The following is a 21613-nucleotide window of genomic DNA, read 5'->3' as shown; positions in this document are numbered from 1 at the left end:
AATGTGAAGTTATCAGTTCATCTGTGTCGTCAGACAGTGCTCTCTCTTTAATCAGTGACGTTGTTTTAACCACAACCGCAGTTCTAGCCTCAGGTTGTTTATTTGATTTCCCATGTTATTTCACGCCATATTAGCACAGGCCTTCAGAGAGCACCAATCCCTGCAGGGTTACTTAAAAGAGTGAGGGCTTCTGCTCTCCAACTGGCGCCATTCCTACAGACATCTGATTGAGCATAGTTTAATTTTTTTCATCAGACATTGTAATAAGTGCCGATCATCTGTCTACAATCGTGGCTTTAGAGGCATCAAAAAACTACTTGTAGACCGGCATTATCTATATTCGACCTCTTTCAGAATGGAAGATGCACAGCAACCGGAAAAAGCATCTTATTTGTGTCAATCACCGATTTGATCAAGCCCTTCCATTTTGTCGCTAGGTCAAGCTTGTCTACAAATACAATACGAACTGGGGCTTCAGTATATCTGGCTTGTGTTGTTAATTCGGAGCACAGCACGAAAACTTTGGAAGGAAGATTAATTGCACCACGAGGTTAGTAATTATATTTTTTAGTATTTCTCGACCGCTATCTATGTTACAATTGCAATGACCCTGTTCTCTCTATTTTAACGAGAACTTTAAGTGTCGCCGGTAAAGTCTTACCATAGTTTAACAAAACTGCGCTCTACACGAGCTTCAATATGGCCAAAATATTTATCAAAACATTGATTTTTGTGCACAATTTTAAGGAGGTTAATTATATAACCTCCAATAACCCACTTCAAAGTAAAGTTTGAGTTCCTCAATCGCCAAAAACCGCGGCCTAAGTCAGACTTCCTATAAATAACTGGCCTTCAGTTTTCTTCAGTAGTACGTTGATTTATTTGCACTTTGAGTACTTTCGCTGGCTATAAGCCAATTGATAATATTCCTTTTGTGGCCCAACACGAATTACTGTTTTCAATGTATGGTCTTTTTCTAAATTTTACTGTGAGTATTTTAATTGTCCTTTGTCTCGTTCTTGTTCTTGTTAATTATGTAGTTCCTTCGGCCCCACCTCCTCACGTATTGCTCTTCCTGTTCTTGCTTCCCTCCTTGTTCCGCTCTCTCAAGTACTTTTACTCGCCACGATCTTGAGGCAGTTCTCTAAACTTTTTGGTAGTCGAATAATTTTCTTGCAGCCTGTTATATAAAAATTGTATGAAAATTATAAGCAGGAGTTGTACATGGATGACCCCAGCGTGGAAGGGTGATGTCTGTATAGTGACTTAAGTGGGTCTGTTTTAACTCTTTACTTGATGTTTTGGTAACTGAAGTGTCTACCCTGAAAGATAGCGCTGTGTCAGTGTCTCATGTACAAATTTTTAGTTAGTTGTAGAGAGTAATTTGGGATTGCGTTGGTTTTCTGGTTAACTTCGCTCTGTGATTGATACAGAAACGCGTTTTACCCACTCAACCAATCAGATGTAAAATTAAATCAACCGCGTCTTTGTCACTCGCAGTTAAGCTGTGGTTTAAGCAATTTGCTTGTTTGTTGTTTGAGTTTTCAATGGCCCCTTAAGATGTTTTTTCTTTGTGAAAACTTCCTCCGGATCGGAAGACGCCATATCAGTCTCTATAGTAGCACAGCCTTTGAGACTTTCTTTGTGAGACCTGCACTGATTACAAAATTGTTCATCGCGGTAATCGTAAAATAACAAAGATCTTTCGTTGAATCTAATACACAAAGATGTCTCTCACCAAAGCTAAAATCGTCTACCCACATTAACCAGATATTACAGACGGTAGCAGAACGAATAACCTAGGCGTTGACAACAGTCATTCATAATAGTTTCAGAGGGTGAAAACACTCGGCGGACTTGAAAAATTTCAACCGCAGGTAATGAAAAACATTTCTCACTGACTTTGGTTAGCAAAGTCAGGTCTGGCTTTCAGGTAACCATAGATCCCATCATAGATATATGAGGGCAGCTTGTAGCGGTTCTGGGCGCAATCGTATCGTGTCAGTTCCAAGACAAGGCGCTGTGGGTGTGGTAAAGTATCAGTTTGATCGCAGAGTTTCTCAGTTATGAAACCAAAAATTAGAACCACAGAAATTTTAAGAGATGACGCAACCTTTTTATTTAAAAGACAAGTTTCGACAGCTCCTCTGGCGTCTTCAGTTTGAATTAAAGTAAAAGTTTAGTCTGTAATATTACACAGTGCAGACGTTGAATGGGGGTTTCTACGTGACGCGTGATGAAGCCCAAAGTTAATTCGTGACGCGTGAATTTTACAGAAATGCGGGGTGAGATAAGGATTAAAGTTTTCCCTTTTAAGTTCGTGACGTGTGAAATGCTGTTTAAAGTAGAGGTGAAGCGTGAATTTTTCTAAAGTTTTAGAATGAAACAGAATCAGGAGCTCCCCCCTCTCCTTTGATGGTCTTTGCCACCCTCAGTGAAAGATGATGATTATTCAGTGAGTGACACCAGCTTACTAGGAGAAAAAAAAAACTCCAAATACTCCCAAAAACTTTGCAAGCTCTACCACCGGGCTACAGGAAACTCCTGGTAGGGTAGGTCATTGAACTTCCTGCATACTGCCAGGATAGGAATGTCGATATGAGATGCTTTCTGTGCATTGTGTTGGGCAAGGAAATTAAAGTCGCGAAAAATTTCATGTGCGAGTTTGTTGTCCTAAATGCATGATGGTAAGGTTTTGTCATAATTTTTTCTAAATAGCTGGAAATAACTTCGGTGGGACAACTAAAGTGGATTTTAGGTAAAAAGTAAATACACGAAGTTCTAGGAGTGATGATGGTGAGATTTTTTGCAGTGGCCGGCAATTCTTGTTTAGCTATAAGATCGTTAATCGGGTTTTTGATAATGTTAATGTTTTGGTTAATGAAAGTGAGATCTTTGTCAACTTTGGCATAAAAGAGGTATCAGAAAGTTGCCTAAAAGCTACTTTTTGGTAGAGGTTGGCCCGCCAAATGACGACTGCTCCGCCTTTGTCGGCCGCTCTAATACGTGTCTTTGCGGTTTTTTAGACTTTTGGCACGAATAACAACAGTCGTTGTTTGTCAGCCGCTTTAATAACTATGTCTTTGCGTTTTTTTTAGACTTTTGGCACGAATACATTGTACCAAAATAGCTGGACACATTCTAGTCAATATCGTCAGGAGTTCATTTCAAACCAATGACCAATTTGGAAATTTCAATTGCGCTCGCTCAAAATGCAAAACTTGTCCTTTCATTTACAACGTAGATAAAATGTCGGAACCCAAAAGATCCATTGCGATCACTGATCACTTCACGTGCACCTCCGCCAATGTCATTCACTGCATTCATTGTCCATATTGCAAAAAGCTATACATTGGTGAAACAGGGAGACGACTTGGTGACCGATTCCGAGAACACCTTCGCGACGTAGAAAGAAATGACAAGGACATATCCGAACTAGTCGCAAGGCACTTTAATCTCCCTAATCATTCTAGACAGCATATGGCAGTTTGCGGCCTTTCCCTACGCTAGGCAGTACGGAAAGCCGCAAAACTCTAAAACAAAACTTCAAATCGGCACTCTTAATCCCAACGGTAACAACGAGCGCTTTACATTCAATTAATTTATTCTAAATTTTGTAATTTATTCTTGTTCTCTTGTCACTAGATTTCCACCGATGGTGTAGCTCCATTTTCTGTATATAAACCCACACACAACCCTGAATTCCTCCAATCGCCCTGATGAAGGGCTAACGCGCGAAACGTCAGCTTTTAAACTGTTTACCGTGGCCAATTTACGTTAGCAACTCAGTCGATTACTGACTAAATTACCCTGTTATACTCTCCTACCCACGCAGTACCACGGTTTCTTTAGAAACGTACCTTCTTTACCAACCTCCTTACAGGTACTTTCGAGTCCGCCCAAAATGTAATTGCTCATTTTAGAAGGAATGAGAACGTGTTAAGAAATTATTTTCTATTTTGATTCTTTACGTAAATCACGGTCAGGTTAGAAGCAGCCAGGACAGATTCTATGATATCTTAATTTCACCGTTCTCTCCCGATTCAGTCTGACAAGCTTAAAATAAATTAACTTTCAATGGCTAAACAACTCTTTTTTGGAAAAACTCGAATCACTCCCTTCCTGATTATTTGCATCAACTGTAGCCGAATTCATAGTTTTTTAATTTTTTCATCTGTTTTTTTATCTCATTATCGCATTTGCGCCAACATCAGGGGGTCGAATTCAGTCCAAAATTTCCACGTCACGCGCTGATGAATAAAATCCACTTCAAATTTATTTATTTTCATTTGAATATCTTGTTGGATGTTGGTTCTTATAACTATGAAGATAGCAAAAATATTTGTTGAGGAGTCACATGTGGCCTTACTCGAATACATTTGGATGGGGCATATACCACAGTCGAGCTTTCCAATTGTAGCTTCTGTTTCAGTAAAATTTTGTACCAGAAAAGATCAATTTGAATGTCCTTAAGTCTCTCCTACTCATTTTTATCTACACTTTTCCTTTGAATAGCTAAGAGCTTCTACTTTCCTGTATTTGCGTGCGAAACACCGAATTCGTGACAATACAGGTTCGTCAGGGGTACTTCCTTCTATTGTGAAAGAAAAACAAGGTAAGCGGAAATCCGGTTTTACTGTTCACTTTGTGGGAACCAGTCGCTTAATCAGGCGAACGTGTTTAATGTGATGGTTTTTAATAACAAAGGGACGGTTGTTAAAGTTTGGTAGCTGAGAATATGGATGAGTCGGCGACTGTCAACTACGATCTTTATATCAAATTTTATCGTCAATCCAGTGTAGAATTTGTTGAGACGTGGACATTATCCATTCTAGGCAAAACAGACCTTGCCCGGACAGAATTAATTGTAGTGATTGCAACACGCAAAGATATCGCATGTCAGATAGATGGCAAAGTTCCCCATCGCGCCCTCCTGCGGCACCCATGACTAAGATTTAACGAAACCTTTCCTGAAAAGCCTACATTGGCATTATTTTGCCGTTGTTCTTAACATTAATTTCTACGCAAGGAGCCAAGTGCACTTAAACTGAATCTTTTCTTGTATTCCTTTCCTGGTTAACCAACCCTTTCTATGCTCGATCCCTTGTTACTCAATAAGATTAGTTAGTGTTTCAGTATAGGGTTACAAGAAGGTCAAAGACTACTGCTGATAGATCAAGTTATCACGGGAACGCCTTACAGGGGGGGAGGGAGCGGGGGGGACGGATACATGTCACTCACCCCTCTGGTATAGCAAATTAATGATTTGTAAAATCAAAACAACCTGGTATGTTCCTTAAAACATAGAAAGACTCGGATTGATTAAAGACCCCTTTGTTGTGAAACTCTTCTTGCAAGCTTGGAAGTGCAAGTTGTTTTTCTCGATGTTGGTAAATGAGATCTTGTTAAGCCACCTTGCCCTCTGGTGAGTTTCGCTGAGCTGAACAAGAGAAAGGGCAACATAGTTTGTCTCATGATGATCATGTTGCACAGTATCTAGAGAGAATAATTGTACGATATCTAGCGTTTGCTGTTCAAACTCGCATGACTCTCATAAGAATTCGTGTGGTACACGTGTTACCTATGAACTTAGTGTATACGGAATCCACTTACAGTTCTTTGTTGCCTTTGTTCTCGATGTCGCGCCGCATAAGCAAGCAACAGAACATTAGTTCTGCCAAAAGAAGTCAACCAGAGCCCTGGATTGCTTCACTCGGGTCTTCTCCTCCTGAAAGGCTCTGGATAAATACTTAACAAACGAGTTAAGACGAGGTATAATTATACTTTACTCTGAGTGGGGCGACGTTTTGGCCAACAAGCTGAGGGTTAACGGAGTCGCCTGAAAGTTGCAGTATCTAAATGAGATGAGATCAATTTCGGAAAAAAATTGAAATGTAAATCCTTTAGCATCAAATGCAGCTTGAATTTTCTTTCTGTTTAGGGAGTCTCCTCCTCGTTAATTTATCGCTGAAGGGCGGAGGCAGGGGGGAGGGGGCTGGGGGATTTTAGGGGAGATCCCATGGTTTTCGAGGGGGAACGGAGGGAGGGGAATTTTAGTCGTCACCAACATAGTATGAAGGGGGGAGGCTACAGAATATTGACCGTCAATTAAGGAGACAGGTGAGAATAATATAGAACCCTATAAGGGGATTAGGTAAATTTCATCGTTTCAACCGTTGATGTTGTAAGGAGAAATAAGATGCTGATCACCCCAGGGGGTCTCTGGGTTAATAAGGTTAACAAGGTGTTGCATTTTATTATTTCAGAGTAACTTTTGATTGATGCTTCTTGGAATACAACGAAGTAATGAACAAACGCATAAAATTTTTATAGAGTGATAGCCAAGACTAGAAATGTACCTGAAATAACACAAACGGATAACAACCAGCCAGCGCTGGCTGTCCCTGACACAAAAAGGCGGGGAACAAAGGCATAGCGTATCACGTGCGTGTTCTAACACGAGCGCGGTCCGAACGCAAATGCAAATGCACGCGTTCTCCCTGTCCCGCGAGTTTTCTGAATTAACACACGATCAAGCCGACAAAATGGAATATCTAAATGTCTTTCTTTCACCATTCATGCCTTGGTTTACATTGCATTTGTCAAACCTCACGCCATGAACACTACTTTTTTCTGTCATGTTTTTATCAAGATGTTTGGTTCACCAGTTACCAACTCTGATTCGATTGATCGTACGCTTTATGCCAAAACATTACCATGGTTTTCGTTACTGAGCAGACCAAATCGTGATAATATTTCTTTTCAATTTTTTAAGCCTACTAATATCATTTGCTCAAGATTTTCACCAGAGTATTTCTGAGTTGGGTGCCTCCTTGAAGCAATATCCACGGTGGTCCTGGCAAAATCTCAAAACACGAGATTGCTGATCGCAGCTTTCCTCAGCTAACGGAAGTTTTGACGGAAACTGACTTTTAGGGCAATCAATTATTTCTACAGATTACCCTTGGCCTTTATTCAAAAACGTTGTGATAAGTACAGCATGTGTATAATTAGAACATCGTGAACACGAGGCGTCAGGGAAAGAAACCAGAAAGAGATTAGAAAGAGTCACTCAATAATGCTCTCCTTACATTTCAGTTAACCTTTAACTCCCATGAGTGACCAAGACAGAATTTCTCCTTACAATATCGATACAATACCAAGCAGGCAAGTGATGAGAATCAAGAAAAATATCAATTAGGGATTATAAGTTGATCCAATACCAAATTCTCTAAACTAACCTCACAAGAACTGAGTGTGGACAGTTAGAAGAATTACTAAAGAGATCTTGGGAGTTGAAGGGTTAACAGTGATTGTGAGAATTCAGTATCGATTCGGAACAGCGACTTTATTTGTTATTTTTCAGTTGCTCTTTTTTTATTTCTGTTCGCTTGATTACCGTGAGTTTTGTTTAAATTTTTTACTTTCGCTCTTTTTCATAGTTGTACCAATGTATTTGTGTCAGTGTCTTCTCAATTAAGGCCGATTAGGTTTTATCAGCTGGTGTATACTGACGCGTATGACAAAGATTTGATTCTTACACCAGTATTCTACGAAGGGCTCGGAGAGCCGAAGACGAAAGCTTTAAATACTTCAATTTCAGAGTTGTTCCATAATGAGAAAGAGGAGAGTCATGACTATCATCAAGGGAGGTGTCTCCCTTTGGAGTCTAATTCAGGTGCAGATCCCTGATTGGAATATGCTACTTTTATTATTCAGAAAATCTGAGAGTGAAACGTCTTCGCTGCTAGGATAAACCATGACCTAATCCAAAGTTTTCAAACGGTTTTAAAAAAATTCAGACGAAATCTGAATGTGCTGATTAAATAAGAAAAGTAGTTCCTTAGCTCTTGTTCCTTTTCCCGTAGCACGTTTGATTAAACCTAACGAAGTGAATATCCGTTCACGTTCAGGCCATTTTGAGAAAGAGAAAGCGATGACATTTGAAAACCCAGCACCGGAAATTACCGAGATAAACAACGTACATCTCGGTCCCTTTTCAGCGGATGTAGTCAGCAAGTATAATGTCCAACTTCAAGCTAAACTCTTGACTTTCCCGGGGAATTTTTCAATTCTCCAAGTTGAGACTCCATTAAGTCACTGTAATTTTGCAAGGAGCGTTTTCGCGGTTTCTTTGCGATAAAAGATGCTATTTCCTAAACCGCCCCCTCAATGCGCACAGATGTGACGTCAAGGAGATCCCGCGTAAATCTAAAGTGACATGGCAATTCTAATATTGTGAGACGTGATTTACTGTCAATTGGAGGAAATATATAAACCAATTATGTATCCGTGTCAGTCTTTTACTTCGCGTCTTTGATCAAATAGAGACAGTGACAAAGCCATTTATTCTAACATTCATCTGTGAAGAAGCTTTACCATTCATCTCATTCTCAGACGAGTAAGTTTCGTATCAACTAGTTCTCAAATTTGCATATTACAGTTTTGTTTTAAAATTATCGGAATGTGTAACTAATTTGTATGTATGATATTACAAAAGCCATTGAACAAATTATCTTATGTCTAAGATTTGTAGGTTTCTTCTCTTCCTTTCAAATAACTATGTTCTCTTGGTAAGATGTTAAGCTGGAGATAATGATGGTGTGACAGTTTTCGAAGGTGAACATAATAGCTTTCCGGGCAATTTTAGGTGACCAAATGATATGGAGTGCGTGAGGTTTTCTTTTGAAATCGTCTTTTTTTTTTAATTCATAATTGAATCTCTCTTTATATATTGTAATGATGACGATTCAATATTTTGGTAGTGATATTAGAGCATAGCGTACGTCATCTATATTAAACAGATTAGGCAGGTAGTGATTACTCCATTTAACCAAAAACCGATCGTAAAAATGATAATTCAGCGCGGGCTCTTTTCCCGATTAGTGGCTATTATCAAGTCTAAGGAAAATCTAGTTCTTGATTTTTTTTGTGGGAGGGAGGGGATATCAATCCAAAGATTTGCATGACATGCAATACTGAAAAAGAAAAATACTCTACACTTCAAGTCCGAGCGCGAATCGTCTTTCAGTTGACCGTCGTAGGAAACTATTCTCACGCTTGTGCCCAGTGCTCTTTACAGCAATCTGTTTGGAGGTTTGACACCTTACCAGGAGCCCATCCTATCCATGTAACAGGCTGGTCAACAAATATATGTAAGCTTCTAGGATTTTTCGGTGAATATTTCCTCTCTTCGCGCTCGCAGGCGGAAAGAAGAGAGGCCCTGGCAGCGAGATAAACATAGAATGATGACAGGTAGATGTTTCGACAGCGGACCTGGTACAATGTTCACATCAGGTCATGGAAATGGATACACAAATTCGAGGTGATCAGCGGAAATGTTTTGATTGATTTATTGATCCGCCTCTAAACCTACCGGCCAATTTGTTTATCCAAAATATAAAGAATTAAAATAAAAAAAAAGAAAAATTTGAAAATGGATGATTCTGGTATTTTTTTTGTCCTTTAATCCATCACTGAAAGAAAATTTAAATGAAATAACATATGGTTCGGAATTTATTTTTATATTAAAGAGTCTTTGCGGAGGTCTTTTTAAAATTTTATAATACTCGGCGGGAAGTTTTTTTCATGTCAGCACGGAATATCTCGTCCATTATATCAATGTCATTTTATTGATTTCCATTTAATTTTAGACGTTACGATCATCTAAGCTTGCAAGAACAGTTATATGAAGAGCAACCTCGAAAAGATTTCAGAATTTACACAAATTTCGGCCAACTTTGAAGATTATTGGGTGATATTTTCCTGATCTATGAAATCATTGGACATAAATTTCGTTCATTCAGTATAAAAGAATTGCAAATTATATTTGTTCTGATTTTTAAACAGGAAAAGCCAAAGAAATGAAAGAAATAGAAGGGTTTATTAATTCAAATTCGTTCCCAGGGCCTCTCTAATTTTTCTGAATTAAAACAAAATCAGTTTTTGAGTTTTCCTTTGAAGATTAACCAGTTTTGCAGGTAACAGGTTTTGTCCGCATCCTTTTGGATTGATCGGGAAATCAGTAAAATTCATCGGTAACTGAAAAAAAAATCAATTTAAATTTATTAACGAACACCGATCAAGGCTTCTTTCATGTGGCTTCATTTTTTTTATTCTTAGCTGCGGGTTTTAAGTAAAAAAACGGGTCTGTGAGCCAGAAAAAGATTCAATACTTTTGGAAAAGCTCCAGCTTAAAGGTATTTCCTGTTGTGATCGTATCATATCTTTGGTATTTCTATCCAGGGAACCTTGATTTGACATCAGGATTAACCGGAATTTTTCCTCGGTGATTGCATCAGAAAAGAGAGAAAACGCACGGCGAGAAAAGAAAAATATATACACAATAAGAACGAGCCACCTTTGTCAAATAAAGAAAAGAAATTCTTAATTATTCGACTGATAACAAAGAGCTTATTGAACTAAGTGAAAATTACGGTGATTAAACTTTTGAAATCTTCGTGCTACTTGTCCAAATGAGGTAGCTTTGACGTAGAATTAGCAGACGGCCAATGAAACGTGATATCAGGTGACAGGGTTTATATATTAATGCACGGAAACGGTTTTCATTAGATGAACATCAGTAACTCTGGGTGTTGCTTGAAAATCTTCGCAAACAAGATTTAAAGCTTCTCTTTAGGGGGCGAATTTTTCAGTTTCACGAAAAGTAAGTCACATGCGCTTTTAATTAATGCAAACTATGAATTTGACTGAAGTTTGTATGTGCAATATTCATGATAGTACTCTTGCCCATAAGAATTGAACTATTAATTGTGAAAATCTGTCGACAGCTGAGCGACTTCCTCACTGAATCCGAAAACGTTCTGCATCGTATTTTGTACCTAAGAACTAGGATATTGAAGATTTATAGTGCTAACTACCGACTGCCATAAAAATGTCGAAATTTTTAATGTTTATGTTTCACACGAACGACGAAAAGGTCGCATCGGAGTGGAGCTCTTGGACGGCGATAAAACTACTTTAGCGTCTGTAAAATTTGTTTTAGCTCAAAAAATCCAGCCATCAGTCTATTTCATCTATGATAAGGTGTTTTCATCTACGCTTTCCCTTCTGATCTCCTAGCAGTCGAACGATTTTGAAGATAAATGTATTTCAAGTTGGCTTGTTTTAACACACATCGGCACAGAAATCTTTAAGATCTTTTACATTCCCACGGGAAGTTTCGTCGAATTTCCTGACAAGAATGTTTTTTCACAGTGTAAGCTTAGAGTCAGTAGATCTCTTTGTATGTATTTTTCTCTCAATTTTATCCCGTTTGTTTGGTCTTTACTGAATATATTCTAGCGCGAAGAATATGCTAATCGAACCAGTACGAGATCGATGTCGAGAAAACATGTAGACATTCAAAATCCCCTTTTATTACCCTCATGGTGTGTACAAAGCATTTTTCATTTAAACAGGGCTTTAAGCCGAACAAATCGAGCTAAAAGAGAGCGTTGAAGTCTTCGTTCTTTGTTTGTTTATCACGGTTCGCTCGACAGATATGATAGATGTTTAGACGTATCCCTTCGTTCGTAACAACATATTTATTATTTAGTATTTGTTTCTTGAACTTTTGCCCGAAAATTGAAGATTTAGTGCCTATGTGCTGTAAGGGCTTTTAAAAAGTCATGAAGTTGAGCTATTTTCGCCTGTTTATTTAAAACTCTTGCGTTGTAGCTATTGTAGATAGCTAGTTTTTGACGCAGTTACTTCGGCCTCGTAAAATTCTTGCCTGTTATTGGTCAATTTGTGGGCTGGACTGGGGGTGTGTCAGGGGGCGTTTTGCGCGATGATCACGCGCGATGAACACGCGCGATAAACACCCGCGTGCTCTTATCGATGAGGTTCCCAGTCGCGAGTTTGTTCCGAAATACATCTGGTAGCTCTGAATAAGTCTATTTATCTTTTACTTGAATGTGAACAGATGAAAATTTCCATAAGAGACACATGCTAAAAGGAGTTATTTTAAATTCCTTGAAAGGAAGCAACTTGTCAAAAGGGGAAATCAGAAAGTGTGGCGTGATGTTACTGCTTCTGCCCCAGTCTTTTGGGAGATTGGGCCATAAAAGGGTCTAAAATAACATGCACTTTCATTGGTCAGTATTTATCTCCCTACGTCAGCTGACCAATCAGAATATGTTTACTAAGTGCTTTGATAAGCGTTTTGCAAGTAAAATTACTCCTAGCACTTTCATCACCCCACGAAACCATTCGCCTCGACTTAGTTGAAAGTACAGAATAGATTGCTTCTTCTCATTCCTAGGAACACAGTAAAGGAGAACTAACCAGTTAAAGCCTCAATGGCCCTTCATTTGAAAGATGAGTGGGAGAATTTTGTGGTGGAACAGCTTCGAGGACCGTACATGAAAGAGTTTGGTAATCTGAAGACGGACGGCGAGCGCTACAAGTTTTGCAAGTATATTTTACGGTAAGGTTTTGTGTGCCTAGTTTCGCTTAAATTTGATGTTTATTCAGCAAGCACTTAAGTTTTCAGCCTGGGGTTGTCGTTCAAAGTCCTAAAGCGATGTTTTTAGACCTTAGATAAAGCTCTCAAAAGCTAAGATTTGAACTAGACAAACAAGGGAAATTGCAAGATGCCGGTATTGATGGAAACTTCTGGTGAAGGAAGGAATTTATCAATATATTCGTTCTGTTATCAAGATCTTTCGGTTTTTTATTGAGATATTTTTGTTTTTAATTCCAAGCAGCCTGTAGCATGTATATTTTATTTCGGTTTAATTCGAGGAACGGTTTTCTTCGTCACAGTAAAGAACCGAACTTAGCAGGGAAGTTCTGTTTATTCATCTGGGTTGAGCCTGAGTTGAGTCTTGTTTGCTTTTTCAACAATTTCTTCGGTTTGAAACTCGTATTTTTAAGACATTTTCTCTGAACTTGTCTTGTCTTTTTTATTTTGCTTCCTTGCGGTCCGTTCTCGTCCCGATCCTGTTTAGCCAAGTACAGAAAAAATTTTACTGTACAGGGTTGCAGCACAATAAAATATGTATGAACATTGTCCGCTTTCGAGGCATAAACTTTTCTGTTTACATAGAACTGTGATAGTTTGCACCTTTACTAAGATCGCAAATTACTAAAATACAAAATAACCATGGCCTGAATTTCACATTTCGGTTCAGCACATTTCATCGATTCCCAGTTTAAATTTAGACTCCACGTTTCCCAAGGAGGCAAAACTAGAATTTCTTGTCATCGATTGCTGAGTCGCACGTGCCGTATTGCACCGCCCGCACGATTACCTTTGACATCGCTTCGGCAAATCTGTTTTTTTTTTTTTTTTTTTTTTGTTTTTCTTTTTTCTCGATGTTCCCTAAAACATTTCAGGACAGGTAGCAACCTACGATCGAAAATTTTGAATAAGTTCTTATCTTCGATTTGATCGAGACGAAAATGAGGTTTGAAAATGGACTCATGCAGAGATCTATCCGAGAGACTTATGAAAATTGTAGCAATTTGCTTGACACGACATGACACAAAATTTTGAGTGGCATTTACATTTTTGTTATTTGTAAAAAATGGAAATTGATCTAAAACATTTGAATTTGTTTTCAATCGCTGATTTAAAAGATTGGAGAAAAAATGCAATTACCTAAATTTACATTTTTGATATTGTTTTGTTTAGTTTTGGCATGCACTCAGTTTGATTGCTAGAATGACCCTTGCTTAAGAAAAAGTAAAAATACTTGTTTTGGAAAAGCAACCGCATGTTACAGAAATATAACATGTTTTCAAATTAAATCAATGACTTATTTCTCAATTCAACCCCTTCCCATCATTCTAGACCATACTGCTTAGACTGGTTACTTCAAAAGGACTTCTTGTTGAACTTTTCCAAAGTCCCTTGCATTGTGGAAACTGATGGGAAAGTTTTTCCTGTTTATTAACAATGGTCTGTACTGAGAGAATCAAGGTGTCAAATTAATTTTCTGTATGGTAATCTATTCAGTGTGTTTTTAGTGTCAGATCTGGTTATTGCAGGCTACTGCATGGACTAACCTAGCTTTTAGGTCAAAAGTCCTTAAAAAAAGGACTTTCTAGTGATGTCGTTCAAAACCTTGCTGTATAAGTGGACTTGTCATAGCATTCTTGGAGCAATCAATTTTTTTTTTGTATGGTGTGTTTTTCTTGAATCTAGATGAGGTCATTACCTATGGAGTGTTTGTGTTATTGACAGAAGCTTTTCTCTGAATTGACACCTTGATTGCATTTTTTTCTCTTGTGTTTGTTTCTTGATGTTGATTGACAGGAAACTATTGGTCATTTATTTGCCCTTTAAACATATTTTAATTTACTTCTTTTCCCTTGATCCTTAAATGCATGAGCTTATCATTTCATTGTTATGTAAGGATCAACTCTGGTTAATTTGTATTTCATTCATCCTTCTGCACATGCGCAGCTGTGTGCAGTCAGGGATCATTTGTGCCTGTTCACTGGAGCTAATCGATAGTTGTTATCTTGTCAACTTAAGTAGCATGAATTTGAAATGTTCATGCCTTTAAGATTTATGGAATTTGGAGTGCATGATGAAAACAAATTGTGGTTACTGTTAAACTGTACAAAATGATTCTAAGATTGTTTTAAAAACAACTTGTGTCCCTTAGGGATGGCAAATTTCATTAGTTCAGGTGTATAAGCACAAGCCTGTTTTGGTAACATGTAAACATGGATGAGATAAAATATGTAAATGAAGATGGCACGGTGTCAATTCTTCTGTGATGTTTGTCCAAAGAGAGAATTTGAACTAGGAGGACAGTTTACAGACTTTAAACCCTTACACCCTAACATCAGTAACTATATTCTTTATACTCTTCTCAAGACCCTTTCTTAGGTCCTGGCTGGGAGAATTCATTTAGTTTTCATTCTCACTGTCTTAATGAATGATTCAGCAGTATTACTTAGAGGATCATTTAAATGTGGTCACTTTTGGGATTTAGAGGATTGTAAAAAGTGAAAAGCCATTTTTGATTTAAAAAAAAGCAACCAATTATTGTGATTTTAAGCCACATGCTACCTTGATTAATTCTTCACCTTCCCTTTCCAACCTTTGAGTTCACTTTGTAATGGGGTTCAGCTATGTTGTTTGTGATGTTTTTGCACTAATTTACCATGCACCTCCAAGATATAGTCATTGGACTTTATTGAGATTTCAGTCAGTCTGTAAAGTTGTTTATAGTATTTTTGCATCGGTTCAACATGTGCTGATATGGGGCTAATGTTGTGGGTGGAAATAGCAGCGACATAAGAGTTAGTATATGAAAAACAAATGTAATCATTCCCCTTGTTGTTATGCCCACGTTCCATATATGGTCAGTTATTAATGTGGGCTTTTGTGCTCGTGCACTAGTGAAACTATTCTTTTGCAGCATCCTTGTAAATGTTCAGCCATTAAATGTTTGTGTAGTAGATTAAAATTCCCCTTTCTTCTGATATTCCAGGAATAACACAGTAGCCCAAGAAATCATAAGTCAAATACAAAAGCTTCTGAGTACTAGGAGCCAACAGAAAGCCAAGTCAGCAGGGAATGGCCAGGAATACTTGCATGTGGGAGAAGAACATCTTAGAAGAAGAGATTTCAAGAAAGCAGTGATTTGTTTATCACTGGTAATAACTCATAATGGAATAGTTAAATGAAAATCATTTTGCTGAAACAATTATTGCTTTTTTTGGTCCTCTTTTTCAAGTGTTCGTGCAGTAAACTTAAGTGGGTTATGGCATGGGGCTTTTGTTTGTTGTTGTTGTTCTTCTTTTGTATAGAAGTTTATGTTTTGGTATGTGCATAGTTTTCTCATTTGTCAAATCTTTTAAATCAGCTGTTTGTATGTCATAATTTCTAGCATTGTGCTCACTTATTTGAGGAGTTACTTTCGACCTACCAGAGAAACATTTGATTTGCAAAACTCCTGATAATAGTTGCTTTTTTTCCACTTTGTAGGCTATCCAGCAAGTCCTTTTGTCCAGGTCTGATAACCAAACAGCACTCTCTAACCAACATAACGATTTATGTGACTTGGCATCATCTGACAGTACCAAAGACACCAGTAGGTCTGATGGCCAGCCTAACCTTGCTGCTCTCTATACTCAGAGAGCTGAGGTTCTGTATCAGGCACAGGAATATAAGGTATGATGCATACACCATAAGAACCAACTACACTTTCAGGATACGACTTCTTTTCTATGAATTTTTCATGTTCCCCATGACAAAAATTTTCTTTCTGTCACATGTATGCTCCACAATATTTTACTTTGCAGAGACTTCAAGAAATTCTATTGTGATCTTATCTGGAAGGTGTTTTAATAATAATTATTTCCTTTTTATTTTCCAGGCATGTCTTAATGATATTCAAGAGGTAATATCTCTGCAGCATCCCCAAGCTCTTAGTGGGAAACTTGTTAATCTTCAGAAATTTTGTCAAAGAAAGTTATCATCCTCTCAACACTTGATTCATGGTAAGTATTGATACTTTCTTATGGTGCCTTTTACCTTTGGACTTATTTTTTGTGCAATCTTTACTGAGTGTAACTGTATTTGTTCCCCTAAATTTTATTTTAGGTGAGGATACTTCACAGAATATTCCCACTGTTACCGGAGGACAACACAGCAAAATAGCCAATGGATCCAGTTTGATTGAAATCAGTTGCACAGCCAGCCAGGGACGATTTTTGAAGGTTGGTTATCAGGATGGCATAATACAAATAAATCCTACAAAATGGGGAAAAATACTCGCTTATAAAAATTTGATTTTCTGCAGCAAGGTGTTCAAGATTTATGGTTTGTTATTGTTATATAATTATTATATAACAATAACAAACCTTGTTCCTCTATTCAGTTCTTAAGCACCTACTGATTTTTTTCTACAAGTTCTATTGTTACACTCATTATCATATGACCTATGCATGTGTTCTTAATATTCCAAAACATTTTTTTGATTTCTGCAGGCATCAGATGACATCCGTGCTGGAGACACTCTTATCTCCGAGGCACCATATGCTGCAGTTCTCTTACCAGAAAATTCCCTGACTCATTGTGAATGTTGCATGAAAACATTGATAGCGCCCTTTCCGTAAGTGAAAATTGTGCACAAGAGAGGTGTCAATATTAAGTTAAAAATATTGATAAAGATAAGAAAGAAATGTGTATTTCAAGCATTTCATTTATTCAATTTTTGTTGAGTTTAGCACAGTCACTTCATTTTCTAAATGAATGTTTGATAGTGTAGAACCCTAGATAGGGTATTATGAAACCTGAAAAGTCTCATAATTCTATCATTTTTCAGGCTGGGAAACTCACTGAATTTTAGAGTGGGTTGTGAAAAAACATGGAAAATTAAAGAAAAATGAAAAAGTTTAGAACAACAAAGTAAAGATGTCAGCCTTAGTTTAATTTTTTTTCACTTTAATGTGGAATGAGCTTCTTAATCTTTTGTTTTGGAAACTTTACAAACATCTCTGAAAAGGTTGTAGAATTTTATGATTCAAAAGAGTAAGACTTTGAACTGTCATTGGTTCCTTTTCAGATGCCATGACTGCTGTGAAGTCCAGTACTGTTCACAATCATGTCGTGACAAGGCCTGGTCACAGTACCATAAAGTGGAATGTGGCCTTAGTCCACTCCTTAAAATGGTATGTCTTACTGCTTATATGGTAGTTACTGACACCATCTAAATCAAGGTATTAAAACCAACAAAATCACTAATAACTACTTTTTTTCACAGATGGATACATTCTTCCAGTTATCCCTCAGAATAATTCTGGTTACAAGAACTGAGAGCATTCTTGGTCAGTAAAGCAAATAAAATACTAAAATTTCTTCCTTTTTAAATTTTTAACCCTCCTTGTATCTTTGTTCTTAATGTCAATGGAAAGGAAACAAACAATTATACCTTTCTTATGTTGTTTTGATTTTTTTGTCATCCTCTTATACAGAATTCTTGATGGGATCAAGTGAAAAGACTGATAGCACAAATGTTAACAGAGTGTCAGGATGTGGCCCAGAGGGTGAATACTTAGGTTAGTAGATGGTTACAGTAAAAATTCCTCCATGTCTGTGTCGCAGTAACACTGTATATTTGACTAACACTCTGTGTCTTTTTGATCACAGGTGATTATGGTTCTGTGTTCTCTTTGGTGACTAACACAGAATCACAGCCGGTAAAGACCCTGATGTCTCATGCACTGGTATGTCATTTTTCACACTTTGTGGTTTGAATACTTTCAGTGATGGCTGTTTTTTGTGATCCAAAAGGCTGAATCTATAAGTGCAATGCTAGAACAAAACTATTTTTCTCAGTTAGATACTTACTGAAAAACTTTGATTCCTGGTTTTGTTTTCAGAACTGTGCATTACTATCTGAGTTTCTTCAAGATGTGCTGATAAAGAAAGAGGAGTTGCCTTCAAGACCAACAAATTGTGATGATTGTACAAGGAACAGGCTTTGTCAGGCCAATGAACAACCACATGGACAATTTAAACAGAACTACATTTTTCAAAATCTTCAAAGTTTGTTTCCCACTGATACAAGCCCAAGTTCCTTGGGAGGTGATGTGGTAGGCTGTTTACTTTTCCACCACTCACAGCAAATGGCTTGCAATGTCCACGCTATTACAGCAATTGTGTCAACAAATGGGGACAAACCCAGGCAGCAAGTTGTAAGCAGGGAACAGAAGAGAATAGGGAGTGCTATTTATCCAACAGCATCCTTGTTGAACCATGCCTGTGATCCTGATGTCATAGTTAGGTGAGTGTTTAGGTTAGCAAGCTAGAGTCTTCTCTCATGTTTTATCGTTTTGTTGTGAGGTCAACACCTATAATGTGGTTAAATTCACTATGAAATCCCCTGGGGTAGAGCTTTCAGCCGCAAAGTTGATTCTGATTCTTGTTTGGGCTCGTACTTCTTACAAGAAAACCTTAAAAGAAAACATTTTTCAAGGATATTGGATTCTCGTTGTGAATTGTTACTTGGCTATTTTACCTTTGAGTTTATTTTTTTTGTGTGCAATGTGCAAATTGTGAAAGCTCTGAGAAAAAGAGGGAAAAAATGAAAGGGTGTGAGGTCCACCAAGAACTGCTGTAATATCAACTGTTTGGTTGAATACAACACTCTTGTTGAGTAGAAAAAATTTGGTGCAAATTAACACAAATACTTCTAACTTTATACTCCAGCTTTGTTGATGGCCATCTAGTGGTGAGGGCAACCCATAACATCTCCAAAGGCTCAGAGATTTCCCACTGCTATGGTGAGTTTTATCACAGAACCCACTGACTCTGTACACTGAAGTTGTTTTTGTCAAGTTTTTCTGAAGGATAGCATAAGTTCTATATTTTCTTAACTTTGTTATTGAGCATTGATGTAGACAAGCCTTCAATAACACTTTTTTTGTTTGTGTACAGGCCCTCATGTTAGTCGCATGGGTTATGAAGATCGTCAAAAGCTTCTGTACAAACAGTACTTCTTTACTTGCCAGTGTACTGCGTGCAAGAGGTGAGCTATGGAGCTTGTTACCTTAGCAAATGTTTTTGCAGTATTGACATGTAAAACACTATTGCCTGTTGTTCAGTACAATATCTGTGTTCACTTGAAAAATAACTCTGAAAGACATGGTTGAATAATTTCATGTTGTAATCATTTACTAATTAACCGTTTAAACCTTAAAAGTGACCAGTATCTAATTTCTCCTCACAACATCAGCCCTGAATCACACATCAAGGTCATGAGAATAAAGTGAATGATCTCCAACTTATGAAGCTGTTGATTGTTAAACAAATTCTCCTTGTCAGCACCTTAGGCAATGTACAGAGAACAGTATGGAGAATATGCATACTGATGTTAGGGTGTAAAGGGTTAATGTCAGCTCACTGGGAAGGTTTAAATCTGATTCTATACTTTTTTTGGTTTTAGTGATGAAGAAATGGAGAACAAAAGGTTATGCTTCTCGGCCTTTGCTTGTCCTCAGTGTAAACATGCCATGAGGCTTTCCTCGGTGGCCAGTGGGAACATTGGAACATGTCAGAACCGAGAGTGTAACTTGGAGAAGAATATGCTTGATGAGTGCAGATTGGCACGAGAGGCAGAACTACTCTTTGTTAAAGGGGTGCGGTTGTTAGAAAGAGTTGGAGTGAAAGAGGCTCTTGATGTATTTCATGAATGCTTGAGACGGCGTAAAATTCTGCTTCACGCTTATAATAAGGACTTGGCTGAGACGCACGATGCTATTGCAAGGTAAGATTTGTAAAAGAGGCTTAAATCGTCCTCAGGATCATGTTATGGAAATTTTGAGATGGAATGAAAATCTTTCATTTTGAGGGGCAGGGGTTTTAATTTTTCACCAGCATTGGGTATTATCAGCTACACTTGTATCCCTTCAGATATGAAAGAAGAGATGAGATTCTTCTTGAGGGTAGGTTTTTTTATTAAGGCTTTAGGTAGAGGAGGTGGAAGAGAACCTGCCTACAAAGTATTTGAGTCGTAAGGGCTTCTAGGTTGTGGTATGAGTACAGACAGAATAGACCTGTCATTTATTGTCTCCTAGTTTTGATTTCCTTTTTTTCCCTTGGTTTTTCCTCAGGTGTTATGCCATGATTGGAGACTTTAAAAAGGCATGCTACTACTGTTCCTACAGCTGTGAGGCAGTTGAAAAGGCATTTGGTTCTTCGAGTGTGGAATACGCTCACGAGCTTCACAAGCTTTCACAGCTCCTATTCAATGACCGGCAGATCAAGAAAGCACTCTCCACAATCGACAAGGCCACGAATCTCCTAACTCGGCATTACGGTCGGAGTAATCCAGATGTGAAGGAACTAAGCGAGATGAAACGTTGTCTAGTTTCCGTTGGTGGTTATGCAAGGAACAACAGTTCGTGACTTGGTAGTCACGCAATAATGCAACGTGACAGTCGAACTGTAGTTGCTATGACTAAAAAAATTGGTAGAGTTTTTGGAAATGCATGGATTTTTCGTCATCTTTTTTTTAAGCTTTCTTAGATGACTGTGTGATTTCTGTGATCCAATTGTGTGACTCGTATTACGTTTAGTGGTTATGTGGCGAATCACACAATCCTTTTGGATACCAGTTTTCTGTTAAAACAAAAGTAAAAATATATTGAATGTAAAATGATTAACGGTTTGTATGAATTACTTTTTGTTATGAAAACATCTTTTATACTAAAAGTTTGGTGTTAAGTTATATAATGCGTTCTCTTCAGTGCAGGAGACATCGTTACAAAAAATTTTTTAACTACTTGTTTTGTTTTAAAAACAACAAGTTTAAGTAAGTCTTTATTATGCGGAGTAACTCGAAGGAACACTATTTAAACGTCGAAAATAGAGAAGTGTAGTTATTATATTCATTAATTGCTCCAAGGCAAATTCTGACAAAATTTTTCCACCTTTAAGAAAGTCTTATTCCTGGGTTTGAACAAGTAAAGGCAATTTTGCAGCGGATTCTGTTATTGGGTGTCACTTGTGACGTATCAGGAGAATCGACTTCGTTTTGCTCCAAACGAATTGATTAAATAAAATTTCAAAACTGCGCTACTTGGGTCATTTTTTCTTCCATAATATTGCAAGTGATGTATTTGAATAGAAACAAAAATCACTCTT

General features: G+C 37.7%; 1 protein-coding gene across 6 annotated transcripts; it reads left to right on the top strand.

The window, feature by feature from the left end:
• Positions 1–405: 405 nt before the first annotated feature.
• Positions 406–21543, top strand: LOC131797321 (SET and MYND domain-containing protein 4). 6 transcript variants are annotated; one of them, XM_059114924.2, is made up of 16 exons: positions 406–550; positions 12266–12430; positions 15453–15618; positions 15950–16135; positions 16341–16464; positions 16568–16683; positions 16954–17078; positions 17532–17637; positions 17730–17793; positions 17941–18024; positions 18116–18192; positions 18349–18752; positions 19178–19251; positions 19406–19496; positions 19914–20234; positions 20581–21543. In XM_059114924.2, exons 2-16 carry the CDS (start codon positions 12303–12305, stop codon positions 20873–20875), a joined length of 2361 nt encoding a protein of 786 aa, XP_058970907.2. In that variant the 5' UTR covers positions 406–550; positions 12266–12302; the 3' UTR covers positions 20876–21543. The 6 variants fall into 6 exon arrangements, with proteins under 6 accessions (XP_058970907.2, XP_058970908.2, XP_058970909.2 ...); XM_059114925.2 differs by lacking the exon at positions 406–550 and adding an exon at positions 4536–4615; XM_059114926.2 differs by lacking the exon at positions 406–550 and adding an exon at positions 5621–5772.
• The last annotated feature ends 70 nt before the right edge of the window (positions 21544–21613 follow it).

Source organism: Pocillopora verrucosa, chromosome 2 (genome assembly GCF_036669915.1).
Source record: "Pocillopora verrucosa isolate sample1 chromosome 2, ASM3666991v2, whole genome shotgun sequence".
NCBI classification, from domain to species: Eukaryota; Metazoa; Cnidaria; class Anthozoa; order Scleractinia; family Pocilloporidae; genus Pocillopora; species Pocillopora verrucosa.
This window is presented reverse-complemented; position numbering and strand designations above follow the sequence as displayed.